At 43.9% G+C, this 17,229-nt stretch overlaps 1 protein-coding gene across 2 annotated transcripts in view; it reads right to left on the bottom strand.

Annotated features, from left to right (window-relative positions):
* The window catches only part of cdpf1 (cysteine rich DPF motif domain containing 1), a 55,832-nt gene that overhangs the window by 8,318 nt on the left and 30,285 nt on the right, over positions 1–17,229 (bottom strand). Inside the window, exon 4 of one of the 2 annotated variants that reach the window (XM_067999849.1) lies at positions 8,657–8,756. The exons of the other annotated variant lie outside the window; for it this stretch is intronic. Coding sequence (XP_067855950.1) covers positions 8,691–8,756 — 66 coding nt within the window. The 3' untranslated portion in view covers positions 8,657–8,690. The remainder of the gene's footprint in view (positions 1–8,656; positions 8,757–17,229) is intronic. 2 annotated transcript variants of the gene reach the window in all.

The following is a 17,229-nucleotide window of genomic DNA, read 5'->3' as shown; positions in this document are numbered from 1 at the left end:
TGCTGCTTGGGGAGTCTAGGACTAGAGGATATAGCCTAAAAATTAGAGCCAGGACTTTTAGAAGTGAAATTAGGAAACACTCCTACTCACAAAGGGTGGTAGAAGTATGGAACTCTCTTCTGCAAATGGCAGTTGGTGCGAGCTCAATTGTTAATTTTTGTTAACCAGATTTAAACCGCTTGATAGCACTGTCGACGACACCTTCCATCACTTTGCTGATGATTGAGAGTAGACTGATGGGGCAGTAATTGGCCGGATTGGATTTGTCCTGCTTTTTGTGAACAGGACATACCTGGGCAATTTTCCACATTGTCGGGTAGATGCCAGTGTTGTAGCTGTACTGGAACAGCTTGGCTAGAGGCGCAGCTAGTTCTGGAGCACAAGTCTTCAGCACTACTGCTGGGATGTTGTCGGGGCCCATAGTCTTTGCTGTATCCAGTGCACTCAGCCGTTTCTTGACATCACGTGGAGTGAATCGAATTGGCTGAAGACTGGCTTCTGTGATGGTGGGGATATCGGGAGGAGGCCGAGATGGATCATCCACTCGGCACTTCTGGCTGAAGATGGTTGCAAACGCTTCAGCCTTGTCTTTTGCACTCACGTGCTGGACTCCGCCATCATTGAGGATGGGGATGTTTACAGAGCCTCCTCCTCCCGTTAGTTGTTTAATTGTCCACCACCATTCACGACTGGATGTGGCAGGACTGCAGAGCTTTGATCTGATCCGTTGGTTGTGGAACCGCTCAGCTCTGTCTATAGCATGCTGCTTCCACTGTTTAGCATGCATGTAGCTACAGTTACAACTGTAGTTGTGTTCTTTATTTTAAAGCTGCAGTAACAATTGTTTCTCATAACTTTATTACAGTTAACAAAATAACATTTCACTAATTTAAACTAACTCTCCTCCCACTCAAAATAGAGGTACAAACAAGACTTTACAACAATGCTTTGAACAGAATTTCTGTATCTGTTCCTAACAATAAAAGCAGTAGAATCAATGTCTGTCTGCCCACCAAACACTTCGTTCATGGGATGTGGGTGTCGCTGGCGAGGCCGGCATTTATTGCCCATCCCTAATTGCCCTTGAGAAGGTGGTGGTGAGCCGCCTTCTTGAACCACTGCAGTCCGTTTGGTGAAGGTTCTCCCACAGTGCTGTTAGGGAGTTCCAGGATTTTGACCCAGTGATGATGAAGGAACGGCGATATATTTCCAAGTCGGGATGGTGTGTGACTTGGAGGGGAACGTGTAGGTGGTGGTGTTCCCATGTACCTGCTGGTCTTGTCATTGTTGAGATGTTAAGGCTATTGACTCCTCCGTTAATTATTTACTTTTTACAATGAGAGATAAAGGGATAGGAAAGGTGAAACTGTAACTGATATTACGGCACATCATGAAGTTCAGCACCATAACATGGTTTACAATGCAACTCTGGGCAGAAAAAAAACAGCTGCATTCAAATTTATAGCTGTTGCAGAATGAGTTTGAAAGGTTGCTAGGAATTTAATTTTAAGAAATCTGGAATCTGCCTTGGTTCCGGGAACTATCAGGAATAAGCCGTTCCTTGGAATGCAAAACGCATGTTTCCGTGACTTGCCAGTGTTGTAACAGGTTGTGCAACTGTTATGCCTTTTTAAAAATGGGCATATGTTGCCAGATACAATGATGTTATCATGGCACACTTGGTAGTACTCTCTCCTAGTTAGGATGTGAATTCCAGTCCCACCTCAGGACTTTAGCACATAACTCGAATGGCACTCCTGTCCACTGTCTTATGGCATTAACTTTTCAGTGAGATGTTAAACTAATATCCAATCTGTAATTACGACTATAGAAACCTACTCTTTCTTTTGATGGGGTTCCTCCTGTATCCTAAATCACTTTGAGTATCTCTTTATCTTTGTTTGTGCAAACATGATATTGCCCAGTGACGTTGAATATTGCACTTGGAGTTTACCCATCACCATGGAATATTGCCCACTGAGAAACTACTGAAGACCCATTTGTTTGAAGGTCTTGGTAATAGCCAAGAATGTAATTTCCTGTTTCTCGGAGTCAAAAATCAGTCAAGCTAAAAGCACTAATTAATTTCTCTCTTATACAAATTGGCTCAATCTGACTGAAGAACAAGCCCATGACATCTATAGGTTGTTGCCATGGAACAAATGGTTGTTTATTTTTCAATGTCTGAGTACAGAGCCTTGAGTGTCTTTCTGGCCAACAGCTTCCCTAATAGAAGCCTGGATAAATGTGAGTGTCTTGCAATGACGGATCTTGAGCTTCATAGGGTGCTATTGATTCCCCATATCAGCAAATATCTTTTGTATTTGACATCCTGTGGATCTTTTTAAAATATGTTTGATTGGCAGCTCAATCTGATTTGGAGGGAAAACAATTTTAATGCCCTTTGTTCTGTAACATCTTGAAAGTAATTTGGAAGTACATCTTGGGCTGGCTTGCACCAAGTCAGCAGTCAGTCTGATGTGGTCAGAGGTTCTGGTAAAGAATTGCCATATAAGGCAGAAGGACAGTGTTGTCAGCACAGGAGAAGCACTTTTGATATTCAAAGGAGAATAATAAAGTCTAAAGTCTGTTCATATTTATGGAAACAGGTGCAGGCCATTCAGTCCCTTGAGCCTGTTTTTTTTATTCGTTCATGGGATGTGGGCGTCGCTGGCGAGGCCAGCATTTATTGCCCATCCCTAATTGCCCTTGAGAAGGTGGTGGTGAGCCGCCTTCTTGAACCGCTGCAGTCCGTGTGGTGAAGGTTCTCCCACAGTGCTGTTAGGTCGGGAGTTCCAGGATTTTGATCCAGCGACGATGAAGGAATGGCGATATATTTCCAAGTCGGGATGGTGTGTGACTTGGAGGGGAACATGCAGGTGGTGTTGTTCCCATGTGCCTGCTGCTCTTGTCCTTCTAGGTGGTAGAGGTCGTGGGTTTCGGAGGTGCTGTCGAAGAAGCCTTGGCGAGTTGCTGCAGTGCATCCTGTGGATGTACACGCTGCAGCCACTGTGCGCCAGAGGTGAAGGGAGTGAATGTTTCGGGTGGTGGATGGGGTGCCAATCAAGCTGCTTTGTCCTGGATGGTGTCGAACTTCTTGAGTGTTGTTGGAGCTGCACTCATCCAGGCAAGTGGAGAGTATTCCATCACACTCCTGACTTGTGCCTTGTAGATGGTGGAAAGGCCTTGAGGAGTCAGGTGGTGAGTCAATCGCTGCAGAATACTGAGCCTCTGACCTGCTCTTGTAACCACAGTGTTTATATGGCTGGTCCAGTTAAGTTTCAGGTCAATGGTGACCCCCAGGATGTTGATGGTGGGGGATTCGGCGATGGTAATGCCGTTGAATGTCGAGGGGAGGTGGTTAGACTCTCTCTTGTTGGAGATGGTCATGCCTGGCACTTGTCTGGCGCAAATGTTACTTGCCACTTATCAGCCCAAGCCTAGATGTTGTCCGGGTCTTGCTGCATGCGGGCTCGGACTGCTTCATTATTTGATGGGTTGCGAATGGAACTGAACACTGTGCAATCATCAGCAAACATCCCCATTTCTGACCTTATGATGGAGGGAAGGTCATTGATGAAGCAGCTGAAGATGGTTGGGCCTTGGACACTGCCCTGAGGAACTCCTGCAGCAGTTTCCTGGGGCTGAGATGGTTGGCCTCCAACAACCACTACCATCTTCCTTTGTGCTAGGTATGACTCCAGCCACTGCAGAGTTTTCCCCCTGATTCCCATTGACTTCAATTTTACTAGGGCTCCTTGGTGCCACACTCCGTCAAATGCTGCCTTGATGTCAAGGGCAGTCACTCTCACCTCACCTCTGGAATTCAGCTCTTTTGTCCATGTTTGGACCAAGGCTGTAATGAGGTCTGGAGCCGAGTGGTCCTGGCGGAAACCAAACTGAGCATCGGTGAGCAGGTTAATGGTGAGTAAGTGCCACTTGATGGCACTGTCGACGACGCATTCCATCACTTTGCTGATGATTGAGAGTAGAGTGATGGGGCAGTAATTGGCCGGATTGGATTTGTCCTGCTTTTTGTGGACAGGACATACCTGGACAATTTTCCATATTGTCGGGTAGATGCCAGTGTTGTAGCTGTACTGGAACAGCTTGGCTAGAGGCGCAGCTAGTTCTGGAGCACAAGTCTTCAGCACTACAGCCAGGATGTTGTTGGGGCCAATAGCCTTTGCTGTATCTAGTGCACTCAGCCGTTTCTTGATATCACGTGGAGTGAATCGAATTGGCTGAAGAATGGCTTCTGATGGTGGGGATATTGGGAGGAGGCAGAGATGGATCATCTACTCTGCATTTCTGGCTGAAGATGGTTGCAAACACTTCAGCCTTGTCTTTTGCACTCACGTGTTGGACTCCGCCATCATTGAGGATGGGGATGTTTACAGAGCCTCCTCCTCCCATTAGTTTAATTGCTCACCACCATTCACGACTGGATGTGGCAGGACTGCAGAGCTTTGATCTGATCCATTGGTTGTGGAATCGCTTAGCTCTGTATATAGCATGTTGCTTCCTCTGTTTAGCATGCATGTAGTCCTGAGTTGTAGCTTCACCAGGTTGGCACCTCATTTTTAGGTACGCCTGGTGCTGCTCCTGGCATGCTCTTCTACACTCCTCATTGAACCAGGGTTGATCCCCTGGCTTGTTGGTAATGGTAGAGTGAGGAATATACTGGGCCATGAGGTTACAGATTGTGCTGGAACACAAATCTGCTGCTGCTGATGGCCCACAGCGCCTCATGGATGCCCAGTTTTGAGCTGCTAGATCTGTTATGAATCTATCCCATTTAGCACGGTGGCACTGCCACACAACACGTTGGATGGTGTCCTCAGTGAGAAGATTGGACTTCGTCTCCACGAGGACTGTGCGGTGGTCACTCCTACCAATACTGTAATGGACAGATGCATCTGTGACAGGTAGATTGGTGAGGACTAGATCAAGTAGGTTTCTTCCCCCATGTTGGTTTGTTCACCACCTGCCACAGGCCCAGTCTGGCAGCTATGTCCTTCAGGACTCGGCCAGCTCGGTCAGTCGTGGTGCTACCACGCCACTCTTGGTGATGGACATTGAAGTCCCCCGCCCAGAGTACATTCTGTGCCCTTGCTACCCTCAGTGCTTCCTCCAAGTGATGCTCAACATGGAGGAGGACTGATTCATCAGCTGAGGGAGGGTGTTAGGTGGTTATCAGCAGGAGGTTTCCTTGCCCATGTTTGACCTGATGCCATGAGATTTCATGGGGTCCAGGGTCAATGTTGAGGACTCCCAGGGCCACTCCCTCCTGACTGTATATCACTACCACCACCTCTGGTTGGTCTGTCCTGCCGGTGGGACAGGAAATACCCAGGGATGTTCCGCCATTCACTGAAATCATGGCTGATCGGTGACCTAACTCCATATACCCACCTTAGTCCCATATTCCTTAATACATTTGGTGAACAAAAATCAATCAATCTCAGATTTAAAATTAACAATTGAGCTAGTCTCAACTGCCGTTTGCGCAAGAGAGTTCCAAACTTCTACCACCCTTTGCATATCTAAGTGTTTCCTAACTTCACTCCTGAGAGTCCTGGCTCCAATTTTTAGGCTATGTCCCTTAGTCCTAGACTCCCCAACCAGCGGAAATAGTCTCTCTATCTACCCTATCAGTTCCCCTTAATATCTTGAAAACTTCGATCAAATCAACCCTTAATCTTCTAAACTCCAGCGAATACAACCCTAGTTAGTGTAATCTCTCCTTGTAATATAACCTATGGAGTCCAGGTATCATTCTAGTAAATCTACGCTGCACTCCCTCCAAGGCCAATATAACAGTCCTAAGGTGCGGTGCCCAGAACTGAACACAGTATTCCAGGTGTGGTCTAACCAGGGCTTTGTATAGCTGTAGCATAAATTCTACCCCCTTGTATTCTAGTCCTCTAGATATAAAGGCCGGCATTCCATTACCCAATATTTAATAGAGTTAATGATTTGTTTACTACATTACAACAGTGAATGGCGCTTATATAAATGCAAGTTCTTGCTTTCTTTACTGTGCAATAAATCTGCTACGGTCCAATATAGTAATTTTCGCCTGATGAAATCAAGAAAACCACTTGGAGGAACATCAAATAACCAATAAAATGGAATGCAGTGACAAGGGTTCTCTATTTGATTCAGAAGTTTCCTACATTTACCTAGATATTGGGCAGGTAAAGGCACTCTCCAGATCATTGGGTGAGGAGCTTGCTTATGTAACGGTGGAAAGGTGTGAATGCGACCAAGAGTTGGCATGATTCCAAGATCATTAACTTATTGTTTGCTGTGATGTGAATGTGCTTCAATACTGTTTTCTACATTAAAGATACTGGCCAACATTTATCCCTCAACCAACAGACTTTCTGGTCATTATCACACTTCTACTTGCGGGGGCTTGCTGCGAATTGGCTGCCGCGTTTCCTTTCATTACAACAGTGACTACACTTCAAGTACCTCATTAGCTGTAAAGCATTTTAGGGCATCGTGAGGTCGTGAAAGGTACTATATAAATGCAAGTTCTTCTATGTAAACACAAGTTGCTTTGCACAGATTTACATCGACAATGGTCGAAGCAATTCTGGTAGCAGTGATTTTGAGATACTTAAAATTGTCAGGATTCCAGTCAAAATTTTAGTCTTGCTTGATAATCAGTGACTCTAAATCTGCAGAATGGAATCATTAGCTTATCCATAGTCTTCAAATTCTACCCACTTTAAACTCCAATTAAATGAGTAGAGAATAAAAGGAAAATTGCATGTAGGTGAAAATTTAAAGGGAAGTAATAGAATTGGGGACGAAAATGCTAACATCTTTTGGAAAGGCTTTCCAGGCACTTCAACCTGTTTGCAACCTTTACCAAGGCTGCAGGAGTAGGTGGGTAAAAGTGACAGGTAAAGGAAAGGGAAACCAATGTGCAGGCATGAGTTTGTAAACAAGTGATGGAGCTCAACACCTAATTCAATGGCTGCTGAAGTGGAAGTGGTGCTGCATGAGGTGGCTGTGAGAAAGAGTGGCCCTGTTTGTCACTCCATGGTACCATCCCTATAGGACAGCATTGTGACATACCTGGAAGGAGGCAGGCTTCAGGCTACAAATGACCAGTACTATCACCACCTGTGCCAGCCCCATGGTGCGCATTTACTGCAAAAACACTGGCTGCTGAGAGAAAGAGCCCGTGAAGACAGTTCCCCACAGTTGTTGCCATCTTTTAAGATAACATTAGGGAGGGGTCTTGGTGACCAACCGGAACCATAACATAATGGCCACCAGTTAATTTATGACCAGTGTTTGACTCCTGTAATCCTGTCCAGCACCCTAGGCAAGCAGTGACTTTGGTCTCTAACTCTGCCCAGTTTGCCGGCTGGCGTCTCAGGAGACTCCCAGGTGAAGGAGTTGGGTGGTGCTTCAGGTGAAGGCCCGGAGCTCCTCCAGCAGAGAATTCACCTGCCGTTGAGTTCACCACCAAGAGTCCGGAACATTTATCCCAACTGTTCCTTGTAGAGCAGGTGGCAGAGTACACCTGCTGGCGCTCGCCCATCCTCCACAAGCAACGGGATCCGTGACCATGAGAAATACGTGGTTGGCATAAGCCAAAAGGACGACCTCCACACCCAGCTCATACATAGCCAGTCCAGACAGCCTCTTGCCTAAAGAGGTGCATGGAAATCTCAACACAGATTGCATGTAATTGGCTGGACATGGGGCATCTGTCACTCATTACTGTCCACCACGACTTGCAAAAAATAATCAACCTGCAACAAAATTGTTCTATCCCATAAATTTCACCTATATATCTTTATCTGGAATAACACACATGGGAGTGCATTTTAAGGCTGTGATGCACCTCAGGGTAGAATGTTCAAATACCAGCGAAGTTGCTTGCAGTTTATGGTGTCAATTCAAACCCCAAGGTGTGTAATTGCTTTGAAACACGTTTAGGTTTACATGTCCTATAGCAAAATGTATCACTATTTCTGGTATAATACCTCACTGCACCAATTCAGAAACACGTTCATACTTTTCCGAGTGAAAATTAAGGATCACAAGCCCGAATCATGGCACTTTAGCAACTGTTATTTCACTCCTCTGCAATAATTTAAATGCTTAAATCTGAACACCCTGATTTGTGCCTTTATCTGCTCTGAGCGACAACCAAATGGTGCCCATTGCTCGTTACATTTACCCATAAACTTTTCTTGTTTTTTTTTCACGGCAAGTTCCTCTCATGGGTCGCTGAATCCAGCATAGTGCCCTCTCCCGGGTATCTGGGACCTGTGTGAACTGTCTATCCCCTTAACTAATCAGATTGAAGCATGTTAATAAGCCAGGCAGTCAGAACCAGGAAGTGTAAGTTAGAATTGTAAATTCAATATCATATCGGGTACAGAAAGCAAAATAAAGAAGGGGTAAGAAATACTGAACTAAGAGACAAAGATAAAAGAGACAAAGAAAAAGTAAAAAAAATAAAAACTTAATTTTAAAAAAAAATGTCCAACAACAATTAAAATCTGAAAGAATGAGACTCCACACTTGTAAAAGTTAATTTTCAGTGCCAGAGAGATTGTTTGGCAGTCATTAAGACTTTCCACGTCGTTAAAAAGGGTACTTAGACTTAAAAAAGTTGATATACCTTCTTTTGGCGAGATTACTTTGTGTCCATCAGGTCAGTGCAAGAACTTCACACCGTTCCATTCATCTGAGTCAGCTGGCGAGATGTCCTTCCCACGAAGCTTACAGAGGAGCAGGGCAAGTGTTAGAGCAACTTCCGGATTTCTGTGTTTAACTCCGCATGTACGGTCGCAAACAACCATTTGTTCTGAAATAACGGCGAGCGCTATTAGGCTCGCTGATATTTTTAGAGCAAAATCCAGCCCAATGACTGAACGTTTTGGGGAAGTAAAACAGCAAAAATGTGGTAAAGCTTTGCTTCCACCTAATGGTATTCATTGCAATTACAGTTTTTAAAGTTTTCATTTCCTGAATAACATATCATACATTTAAAGCCAACAGTGTTGTATGCACGGGACAAAAGCACACTCTCTAGCATATATCAAGTTTGAAGCATATCTACCAATCAGTTTATCAATGGATAGGGATTCATTTATATAGCTTATTTTCTTCCTTCCTTTCAGGTCCCTTCATGGTGGACCACATTTACCAGACACAACAAGATCAGTGGGTGAACAACTCTGAGGTTTCCCTCATTTACTGTGAGGAAGTACTTAGTCTCCCCTGATGTGCGTGTCATGAGCAGCAACTCAACATGCAAGGTCTGACGGGCACAAACTCATGTCCTACTGCTCTGTCATACATCGCCATACCTATATACATTGCATCATCACCAGATGCCCTGGAATTATTTTAATGTTATTTTTGAAGGTTTTCTAAAATTATTCTCCAGTTCTACTCTTGTTTCCTTGTACTGTAATGTTCCATCTCCCTGTAGTGTGGTCCTGAGTGACTGCCAGTGTCTGCTCTATAACCAACTAAGAGATATGCAAAAGCAGGGATGGGGGAGGAATCTTTTCTCTCTCTCCTTGTGGGAAGCCTCTGCGCTATTTTGCATGGCCTTATGTACATTATCAAATTATTCACAATTCAGTTCAGGAGGTTCGCAAAAGTAGCTTGAATTTTGCTCTGAACTTGCAGTAGTGGCAGCTTGGTGGTAATGCCCGTTTGACCAGCTGTGTAGGGGAGGGTGTCGTAATGTAGGGGCATGTAGGAAAAATGGCTCTGCTGAAGCAACCTACTGAATTATGGGGGAGGAAAAGGGTTAAATATTGAGTTCTTGGAGAGCTGACAAATGATCTCATACATAGTAGTACCACTAAAATGTTCATAATTAAGGACTAGGGTCGTCAACTCTGCTCGGAGGTTTGATCATGTGACATCTGACCATGTTATTGGATTTACCTTATAAAGGTTGGGTCCCCTGTAGTTGAGTATTTTTATTTGTGCTTCTTGTGCCAGCAGCTGTTGTACGAGAAGTTCTGAGAACCAGGAGGCCACCAGCAGGTGGTGGGGGTGGGTGGGGAAAGAGGGGAAACCAAAGATGGGGAATGATTTGCAGGGGGGAAAACTAGAGGATTCCAACAGTAACTCACTGAAATTGCATGGTAACAGTCAGAATCACTCAATAATACAGTAACTGATAGTCACGGTGTAATGCCCCTCTATCCTACCTGTAACTAGTAATAATCCTATAACTAACTGATAATTCACCCTGTAACTACAGATCAAATTCCCCTGCATTACACAAGGTGCGGTCAGGCTCCCCCAGTCGATGACACTTTTAACAGATCCCATCTCTCTGTCTCCCTGGACTCTGGTTTGGACTCAGGTTCTGTGTGAAGGTGACAACTCTAAACTTGGAGCCTCAGTCAGAGCCAATCTATACTTGAACACGTCAAAACCAGCCGGCACAGACCGACCTGAACCCACCCCATTCCCAGTCTCCCTTCCACCGTCCAAGCCCCAATCTCCCAAACCCCATTCCCCAGCCTCCCTCTTTTTCCCATCCCCAATCCCCATTCCCCTCTCACTCTCTTCCCCCACCCTGAGCTTTGAGATTCATGCCCCATTCTGGGAGACTCCCATCAATCCAGGAGGGTTGACAATCCTGTTAAGGGTGGTGTTGGACTGAGCATAGACTTGGCAAGGTTACAAGCCTACCAGATTAATGAATGGGTAATGGTGGACGAGTATATAACAGTAAAGACAAACTTTGAGGGCCACTGGCATCAAGAAGAGGTATTTTGATTTATGCACTAGGGAAAGGTAGGGAGGTTCGTATCTAAATACATCCTTGGTCTTCACTAGACCAGTTAACATCTGGCCATTATAGTTTCTGACTTGTATCCATCCAGCTGAATGGCATCTTACAAAGAATCCATGTGATGGAATTAATCACCTTGATTGGTCACTACTAATGATTTACTTTGTTATTTAAAAGGTAATGCTTTGTCTGCCCAAAAGTAGAACACTTTTTTTGTTTAAGAATGCCTTCAGGAACGTTAGAAGCCTAAAGGAAATTTTGAAGAACTTTGGAAGTAGATCTTCTAAGCAGAGCCAAAGTGAAAATTGAAAGGTTAAGTGTTTAATCAAACAAAAGTAAACTTATAACGTCCATCACATCTGTTAATGTTCAAAGACTTGAGATGTTAACTATTATTTGTAAAACAGCATTCTAATGATACAGAGAAACCTATAGGTGCCACATTAATTAAGCAAAGATGAGAAGATGGCTGAAGAAAGACGACAAAAATCACAGATGGCATTCGATGGCATTACCATTGCTGAATCCCCCACCATCAACATCCTGTGGGTCACCATTGACCAGAAACTCAACTGGACTAGCCACATAAATGCCTTGTCTACTAGAGCAGGTCAGAAGTTCGACATTCTGCAACAAGTGACTCAACTTCTGACTCCCCAAAGCCTCTCCATCACCTACAAGGTACAAGTCAGAAGTGTGATGGAATACTTTGCATTTGCCTGGATTGGGTGCAGCTGCATCAACACTCAAGAAGCTCAACACCATCCAGAACAAAGCAGTCCACTTGATCAGCAGCCCACCCACCTTATTAAACATCCACTCCCTCCACCACAGGCGCACCGTGACTGCAGTATGTACTATCTACAGGGTGCACTGCAGCAACTCGCCAAGGCTTCTTCGACAGCACCTCCCAAACCCGCAACCTCCTCCACCAAGAAGGACAAGGGCAGCATGGGAACACCATCACCTCCAAGTTCCCCTCCAGTTTACACACTATCCTGACTTGGAAATATATCGCCGTTCCTTCATCGTCGCTGGGTGAAAATTCTGGAACTTCCTGCCTGGCAGCACTGTGAGAGAACCTTCACCACACAGACTGCAGCACTTCAAGGCGGCGGCTCACCACCACCTTCTCAAGGGCAACTAGGGTTGGGCAATAAATGCTGACCTTGCTAACGACGCCCATATCCCAAGAATTACTTTTTTAAAACTTGCTGCAGGCGATTCCAGATGGGTAGCTGAACATTCCAGAAGACGACAAAATTACCCAATGGTACAACAACCAACCTAAGAGAAGGACAAGGTCCTGTGCCTCATATCCTAGCGGGATAGCCTAAATACTGGAAACTTATCAGTGACACGTCGAAAGCAAACCGTAAAATTAACTTTGCTAAGCTGCGCTGTAATCTGAAAATGGACATAACTCTGCTATATTGTTGTTAAGTAAAACTGCGATACACGTAAATCATGTTTTTGTCCATGATGATTTATACTCTATTATTTAATAAATATTTATATGTTTATGTACTCTTTAAAGTTTAACCTTGTAATGCTATTAATTATGTTACCATAGATATTAACTAAAGTGTGTAATGTAGTGTTAATTGATGCATCTTTGCATCTGACTTTATCTTTGATTTTGGCAGAGAGGAGTTGAATCACACTTTGCTCAGTCTTGTACTGCATCACTGTGCTGATTGGTTTGATTTGACTTGATAACTATTAATATAATTTGGATTGGGTTATGTAAGACGATGAACTAGTTGAGGCATCTTGCAAACAAACCTCAAGTATGAATGGAAAATTGCAACCCAGTTCTCTGATGTGCACATATTAGGAAAAGCAGGAAAAGATTTATGATATCCTTTCTCTAACATTGTTTACCAATTAGGATTTTAGATGCAACATTTTATGTAATTTATGATTTACTGTTTGATCAGTTTTACACATTGATGGCTCATGATGCCAAGATTTGAACTGTCCAAGGTATGGGGGCCATTATTAAACTACAATCAGCCTTTAACATGCATGACTTTTCTTGCCATTGTGCCATGGGGGAGGAAGGGGAAGTGCGAGAGAAGGGAGGGGCAAGAGTTAGGGGAAGAAGTGGGAGGAGCAGTAAGTGGACTACATAAAACGCTTCAGGTCTTTTGAGGTGGCACACTGACTCTTGTACCTTTTTTCCTTTCTGGGATGGCTCCAGCACATTCTCCATGAGCCCACAGGCTCTTGCCTTTGTGATCCCTTCCCTTCCCTCAGCAGGCTTCTCTCAGCTGTTCAGCATCCTTTCCTTGAATTGCCTCTGGTGTCGCTGGTCCCTTGAGCTGCTGGTCATTCACTCTGCGGCCTATTCTTGGGTTCTGCTCCGCTCCTGTCCTGGCTCCGCTGATCAGAACACAGTACTTGTTTCATTTCCTGCCTCCAATCTGTGCCATCAGATCTCATCTCTGGCAGCAGCCAATTGCATTGGTGTAGCACCACCTCTTGGCAATGGTTAGGAATAGCATGCATATTGAAAGTTGCAGATTAACATTGCTTGATGGCTGGTCATACAATATTACCTGAGCCCGATTGGTACTTGACCTGTTACATAATGTGGCGACACAACTCCACTTCCATTTTATGACCCACTTGATGATTGCAATGAATAATAGGTTTTGTAAACTGCAACTGAGAGAATTTGAACTCTTGTTGAAAAATCAAGAATTGAAATGTAAATTATAAAATTGGATTTTCAGCCATGTCAAGCCAACAATAAAAGTCATGCTAAGTGTAAATGGCTGATAAAATAAGCTGCTTGCAGAATTGTCTGTGAAAAGGAGTTGAGTCACAATCCCTGAATTAAAACAAAGGACAGTGATTTAAACTGAGATGCCATAGTCAATACTTCAACATTAAAAGGTTCATGATGGTAGAGTTACTGCTACACTAAAAACTTTCAGCCCAAAGCTGTATCAGATAGTACCAGAGACCCAAAATGAAGTAATACCAAGACAAAAATTAACTACTTCAAGTGGTGATTGTGTCTCCCAAAATTTTAAAGCAGTCACAGGCTGCTATTAGAGGAGCCACTCATAGAGTGGTTTAATAGCTAGACAAATCTGGACACAAAGTCAGGAACTTTTAGATGCACAAAATGAAACTTTTGAAATGTCTGAACATGAACAAACTAAGCAATTAAAATTAGCTATCACACCCACTCTTGTAGTGAATATATTTTCACATCCAAAAGTTAAGCATGGAGCTAACAAGGAGGGAAACCAAAGTAGTGCATAGGGAGGCACATTATTGATTCCTGGGATGAGAGGATTGTCCTGTGAGGAGAGATTGAATAGAATAGGCCTATACTTAATGAAGTTTACAAGAATGAGAAGTAATCTCATTGAAATATACAAGATTCTGAGGGGGCTTGACAGGGTATGTGCTGAGAGGTTGTTTCCCATGGCTGGAGAGTCTAGAACTAGGGAGCGTAGTCTCAGGATAAGGGGTCGGCCATTTAAGACTCAGATGAGGAGGAATTTCTTCACTCAGAGGGTTGTGAATCTTTGGAATTCTCTTCCCCAGAGAGCTGTGGATGCTGAGTCGTTGAATATGTTCAAGGCTGAGATAGATAGATTTTTGGACTCTAGGGGAATTAAAGAATATGGGGATCGGGCAGGAAAGTGGACTTGAGATCTAGGATCAGCCGTGATCTTATTGAATGGTGGAGCAGACTTGAGGGGCCATATGCCCTACTCCTGCTCCAATTTCTTATGTTCTTATCTTATGTTCACATATACAGAAATAAAACAGCAGTTAATGCACCAAGATGCAGAACTCCAGAAAATGGAAACTGAAATTTAGCAACGGTTTAAGAATGTTAAGCAACATAATAGGTTCATAATTCAGTAGAGAACCAGGTTGAATACAGGAAGTATAGAGGGGATCTGAAAAAGGGATAAGAGGGGCAAAGAGAGAGTATGAGACTAGATTAGCGACTAACATAAAAGCCTTTTCTAAACATAAAAATAGCAAAAGGGTAGTCAAAGGAAGCATGGGACCAATTAGAGACAAAAAAGGAGTTCTTGTGGAGGCAGAGGGCATGGCTGGGGCACTAAATGAATACTTCACATTCATCTTCACTAGAGAAGATGTTTGTGCAACTGTAGCAATAAAGGAGGTAGTAGCATTATTGGAGAGGATAAAAATAAAGAGGAGGTACTTAAAAGATTGGCAGTACTCAAAGTAGAAAAGTCACTACGTCTAGATGGGATGCATCCTAGGTTACTGAGGGAAGTAAGGATGGAAATTGCAGAGGCTCTGGCCACAATCTTCCAACCCTCATTGGGTATGGGGGATGGTGCCGGAGGATTGCAAATGTTACATCCCTGTTCAAAAAGGGGAGAGGGATAAACCCGGCAATTACAGGGCAGTCAGCCTAACGTCTGTAGTGGGGAAACTTTGAGATAATAACCCGGAACAAAATGAATTGGTACTTGGAAAAGTATGGGCTCATGAATGAAAGTCAGCACAGATGTATTAAAGGAAAATCATGTTTGACTAACTTGATTGAGTTCTTTGAAGTAATGGAGAGAGTTGATAAGGTAGTGCAGTTGATGTTGTGGATATGGACTTTCAAAAAGCATTTGATAAAGTACGACCTAATAGACTTATTAGCAAAATTAAAGCCCATGGGATTAAAGACACAGTGGTAGCGTGGATACAAATTGGCTAGGGGACAGAAAGCAGAGAGTAGTGGTGAACGGTTATTTCTCAGACTGGAGGGAAGTATACAGTGCTGCTCCCAGGGGTTGGTATTAGGACCATGCTCTTTTTGATATATATTAATGACCTGAACTTGGGCATAGCGGGTATAATTTCAAAGTTTGCAGATGGCACGAAACTCAGAAATGTAGTAAACAATATGGAGGATAAAAACAGACTTCAGGAGGCCATAGACAGACTGGTGAAACGGGCAGACACGTGGCAGATAAAATTTAATGCAGAGAAGTGTGGTAGGAAGAACGAGGAGAGGTATTATAAACTAAATGGTACAATTTTAAAGGGGGTGCAGGAACAGAGTGGCCTGAGGGTACACATACACAAATCTTTGAAGGTGGCAGGACAAGTTGAGAAGGCTGTTATAAAAGCATATGGGATCCTGGGCTTTATTAATAGAGGCATAGAGTACAAAAACAAGGAAGTTATGGTAAACCTTTATTAAACACTGGTTAGGCCTCAACTTGAGTATTGTGTTCATTTCTGGGCACCACACTTTAGGAAGGATGTCAAGGCCTTAGAGAGGGTGCAGAAGAGATTTACTAGAATGGTACCGGGCATGAGGAACTTCAGTTATGTGAAGAGACTGGAGAAGCTGGGGTTGTTCTCCTTAGAGCAGAGAAGGTTAAGGGGGGATTTGATAGAGGTGTTCAAAATCATGAACAGTTTTGACAAAGTAAATAAGGAGAAACTGTTTCCAGTGGCAGAAGGGTCAGTAACCAGAGGATACAGATTTAAGGTGATTTGCAAAAGAGCCGGAGGCAACATGAGGAAACTTGTATTTTAAGCAGCAAATTGTAATGATCTGGAATGCATTGCCTGAAAGGGTAGTGGAAGCAGATTCAATAGTAACTTTCAAAAGGGAACTTGAAGGGCAAAATATTTACAGGGCTATGGGGAAACAACAGGGGAATAGGACTAATTGGATAGCTCTTTCAAAAAGCCAGCACAGGCACGATGGACCGAATGGCCAACTTCTGTGCTGTACCTATTATGAACAGTTAGCTCAAAAAGAAACAGAGCAAAAGGAAGTTAACTGGTCAGTAGCAGAAAGGGAAACTTAGATTGTTTGTACACTCGGCTCCTACCTGACCCCAAATTCTCTCCATCACCAAGACAGCCCACTTCCACCTCCGTAAAGTCGTCCATCTCCACCCCTGCGTCAGCTCATCTGCAGCTGAAACCCTCATCCATATTTTTGTTACTATTCCAATGCTCTCCTGGCCAGCATCCCATCCTCCAACCTCCATAAACTTCAGCTCTTCCAAAACTCTGCTGCCCATATCCTAGCTCACACCAAGTCCCATTTACCCATCATCCCTGTGCTCTCTGACCTCCGTTGGCTCCCGGTCCGGGAACGCCTCAAATTCAAAATTCTCACCCTTCTGTTCAAATCCCTCTATAGCCTCGCCCCTCCCTATCTCTGTAACTTCCTCCAGCCCGAAAACCCTGAGAACTCTGCGTTACTCCAATTCTGGCCTCTTGTGCTTTCCCCCACCAATGGCAGCTGTGCCTTCAGCTGTCTAGGCCCTAAGCTCTGAAATACCTTCCCTAACTCGCTCCGCCTCTCTCTCCCCTCCTTAAAACCTACCTCTTTGATCAAACTTTTGGGCACCTGTCCTAATATCTCATTACGTGGCTCGGTGTCAAATTTTGTTTGATAATGCTCC

The sequence above is a fragment of the Heptranchias perlo genome, chromosome 18 (genome assembly GCF_035084215.1).
Source record: "Heptranchias perlo isolate sHepPer1 chromosome 18, sHepPer1.hap1, whole genome shotgun sequence".
NCBI lineage: Eukaryota > Metazoa > Chordata > Chondrichthyes > Hexanchiformes > Hexanchidae > Heptranchias > Heptranchias perlo.
Note: the sequence above shows the minus strand (reverse complement) of the source record. Positions and strands in the feature narration are given on the sequence as shown.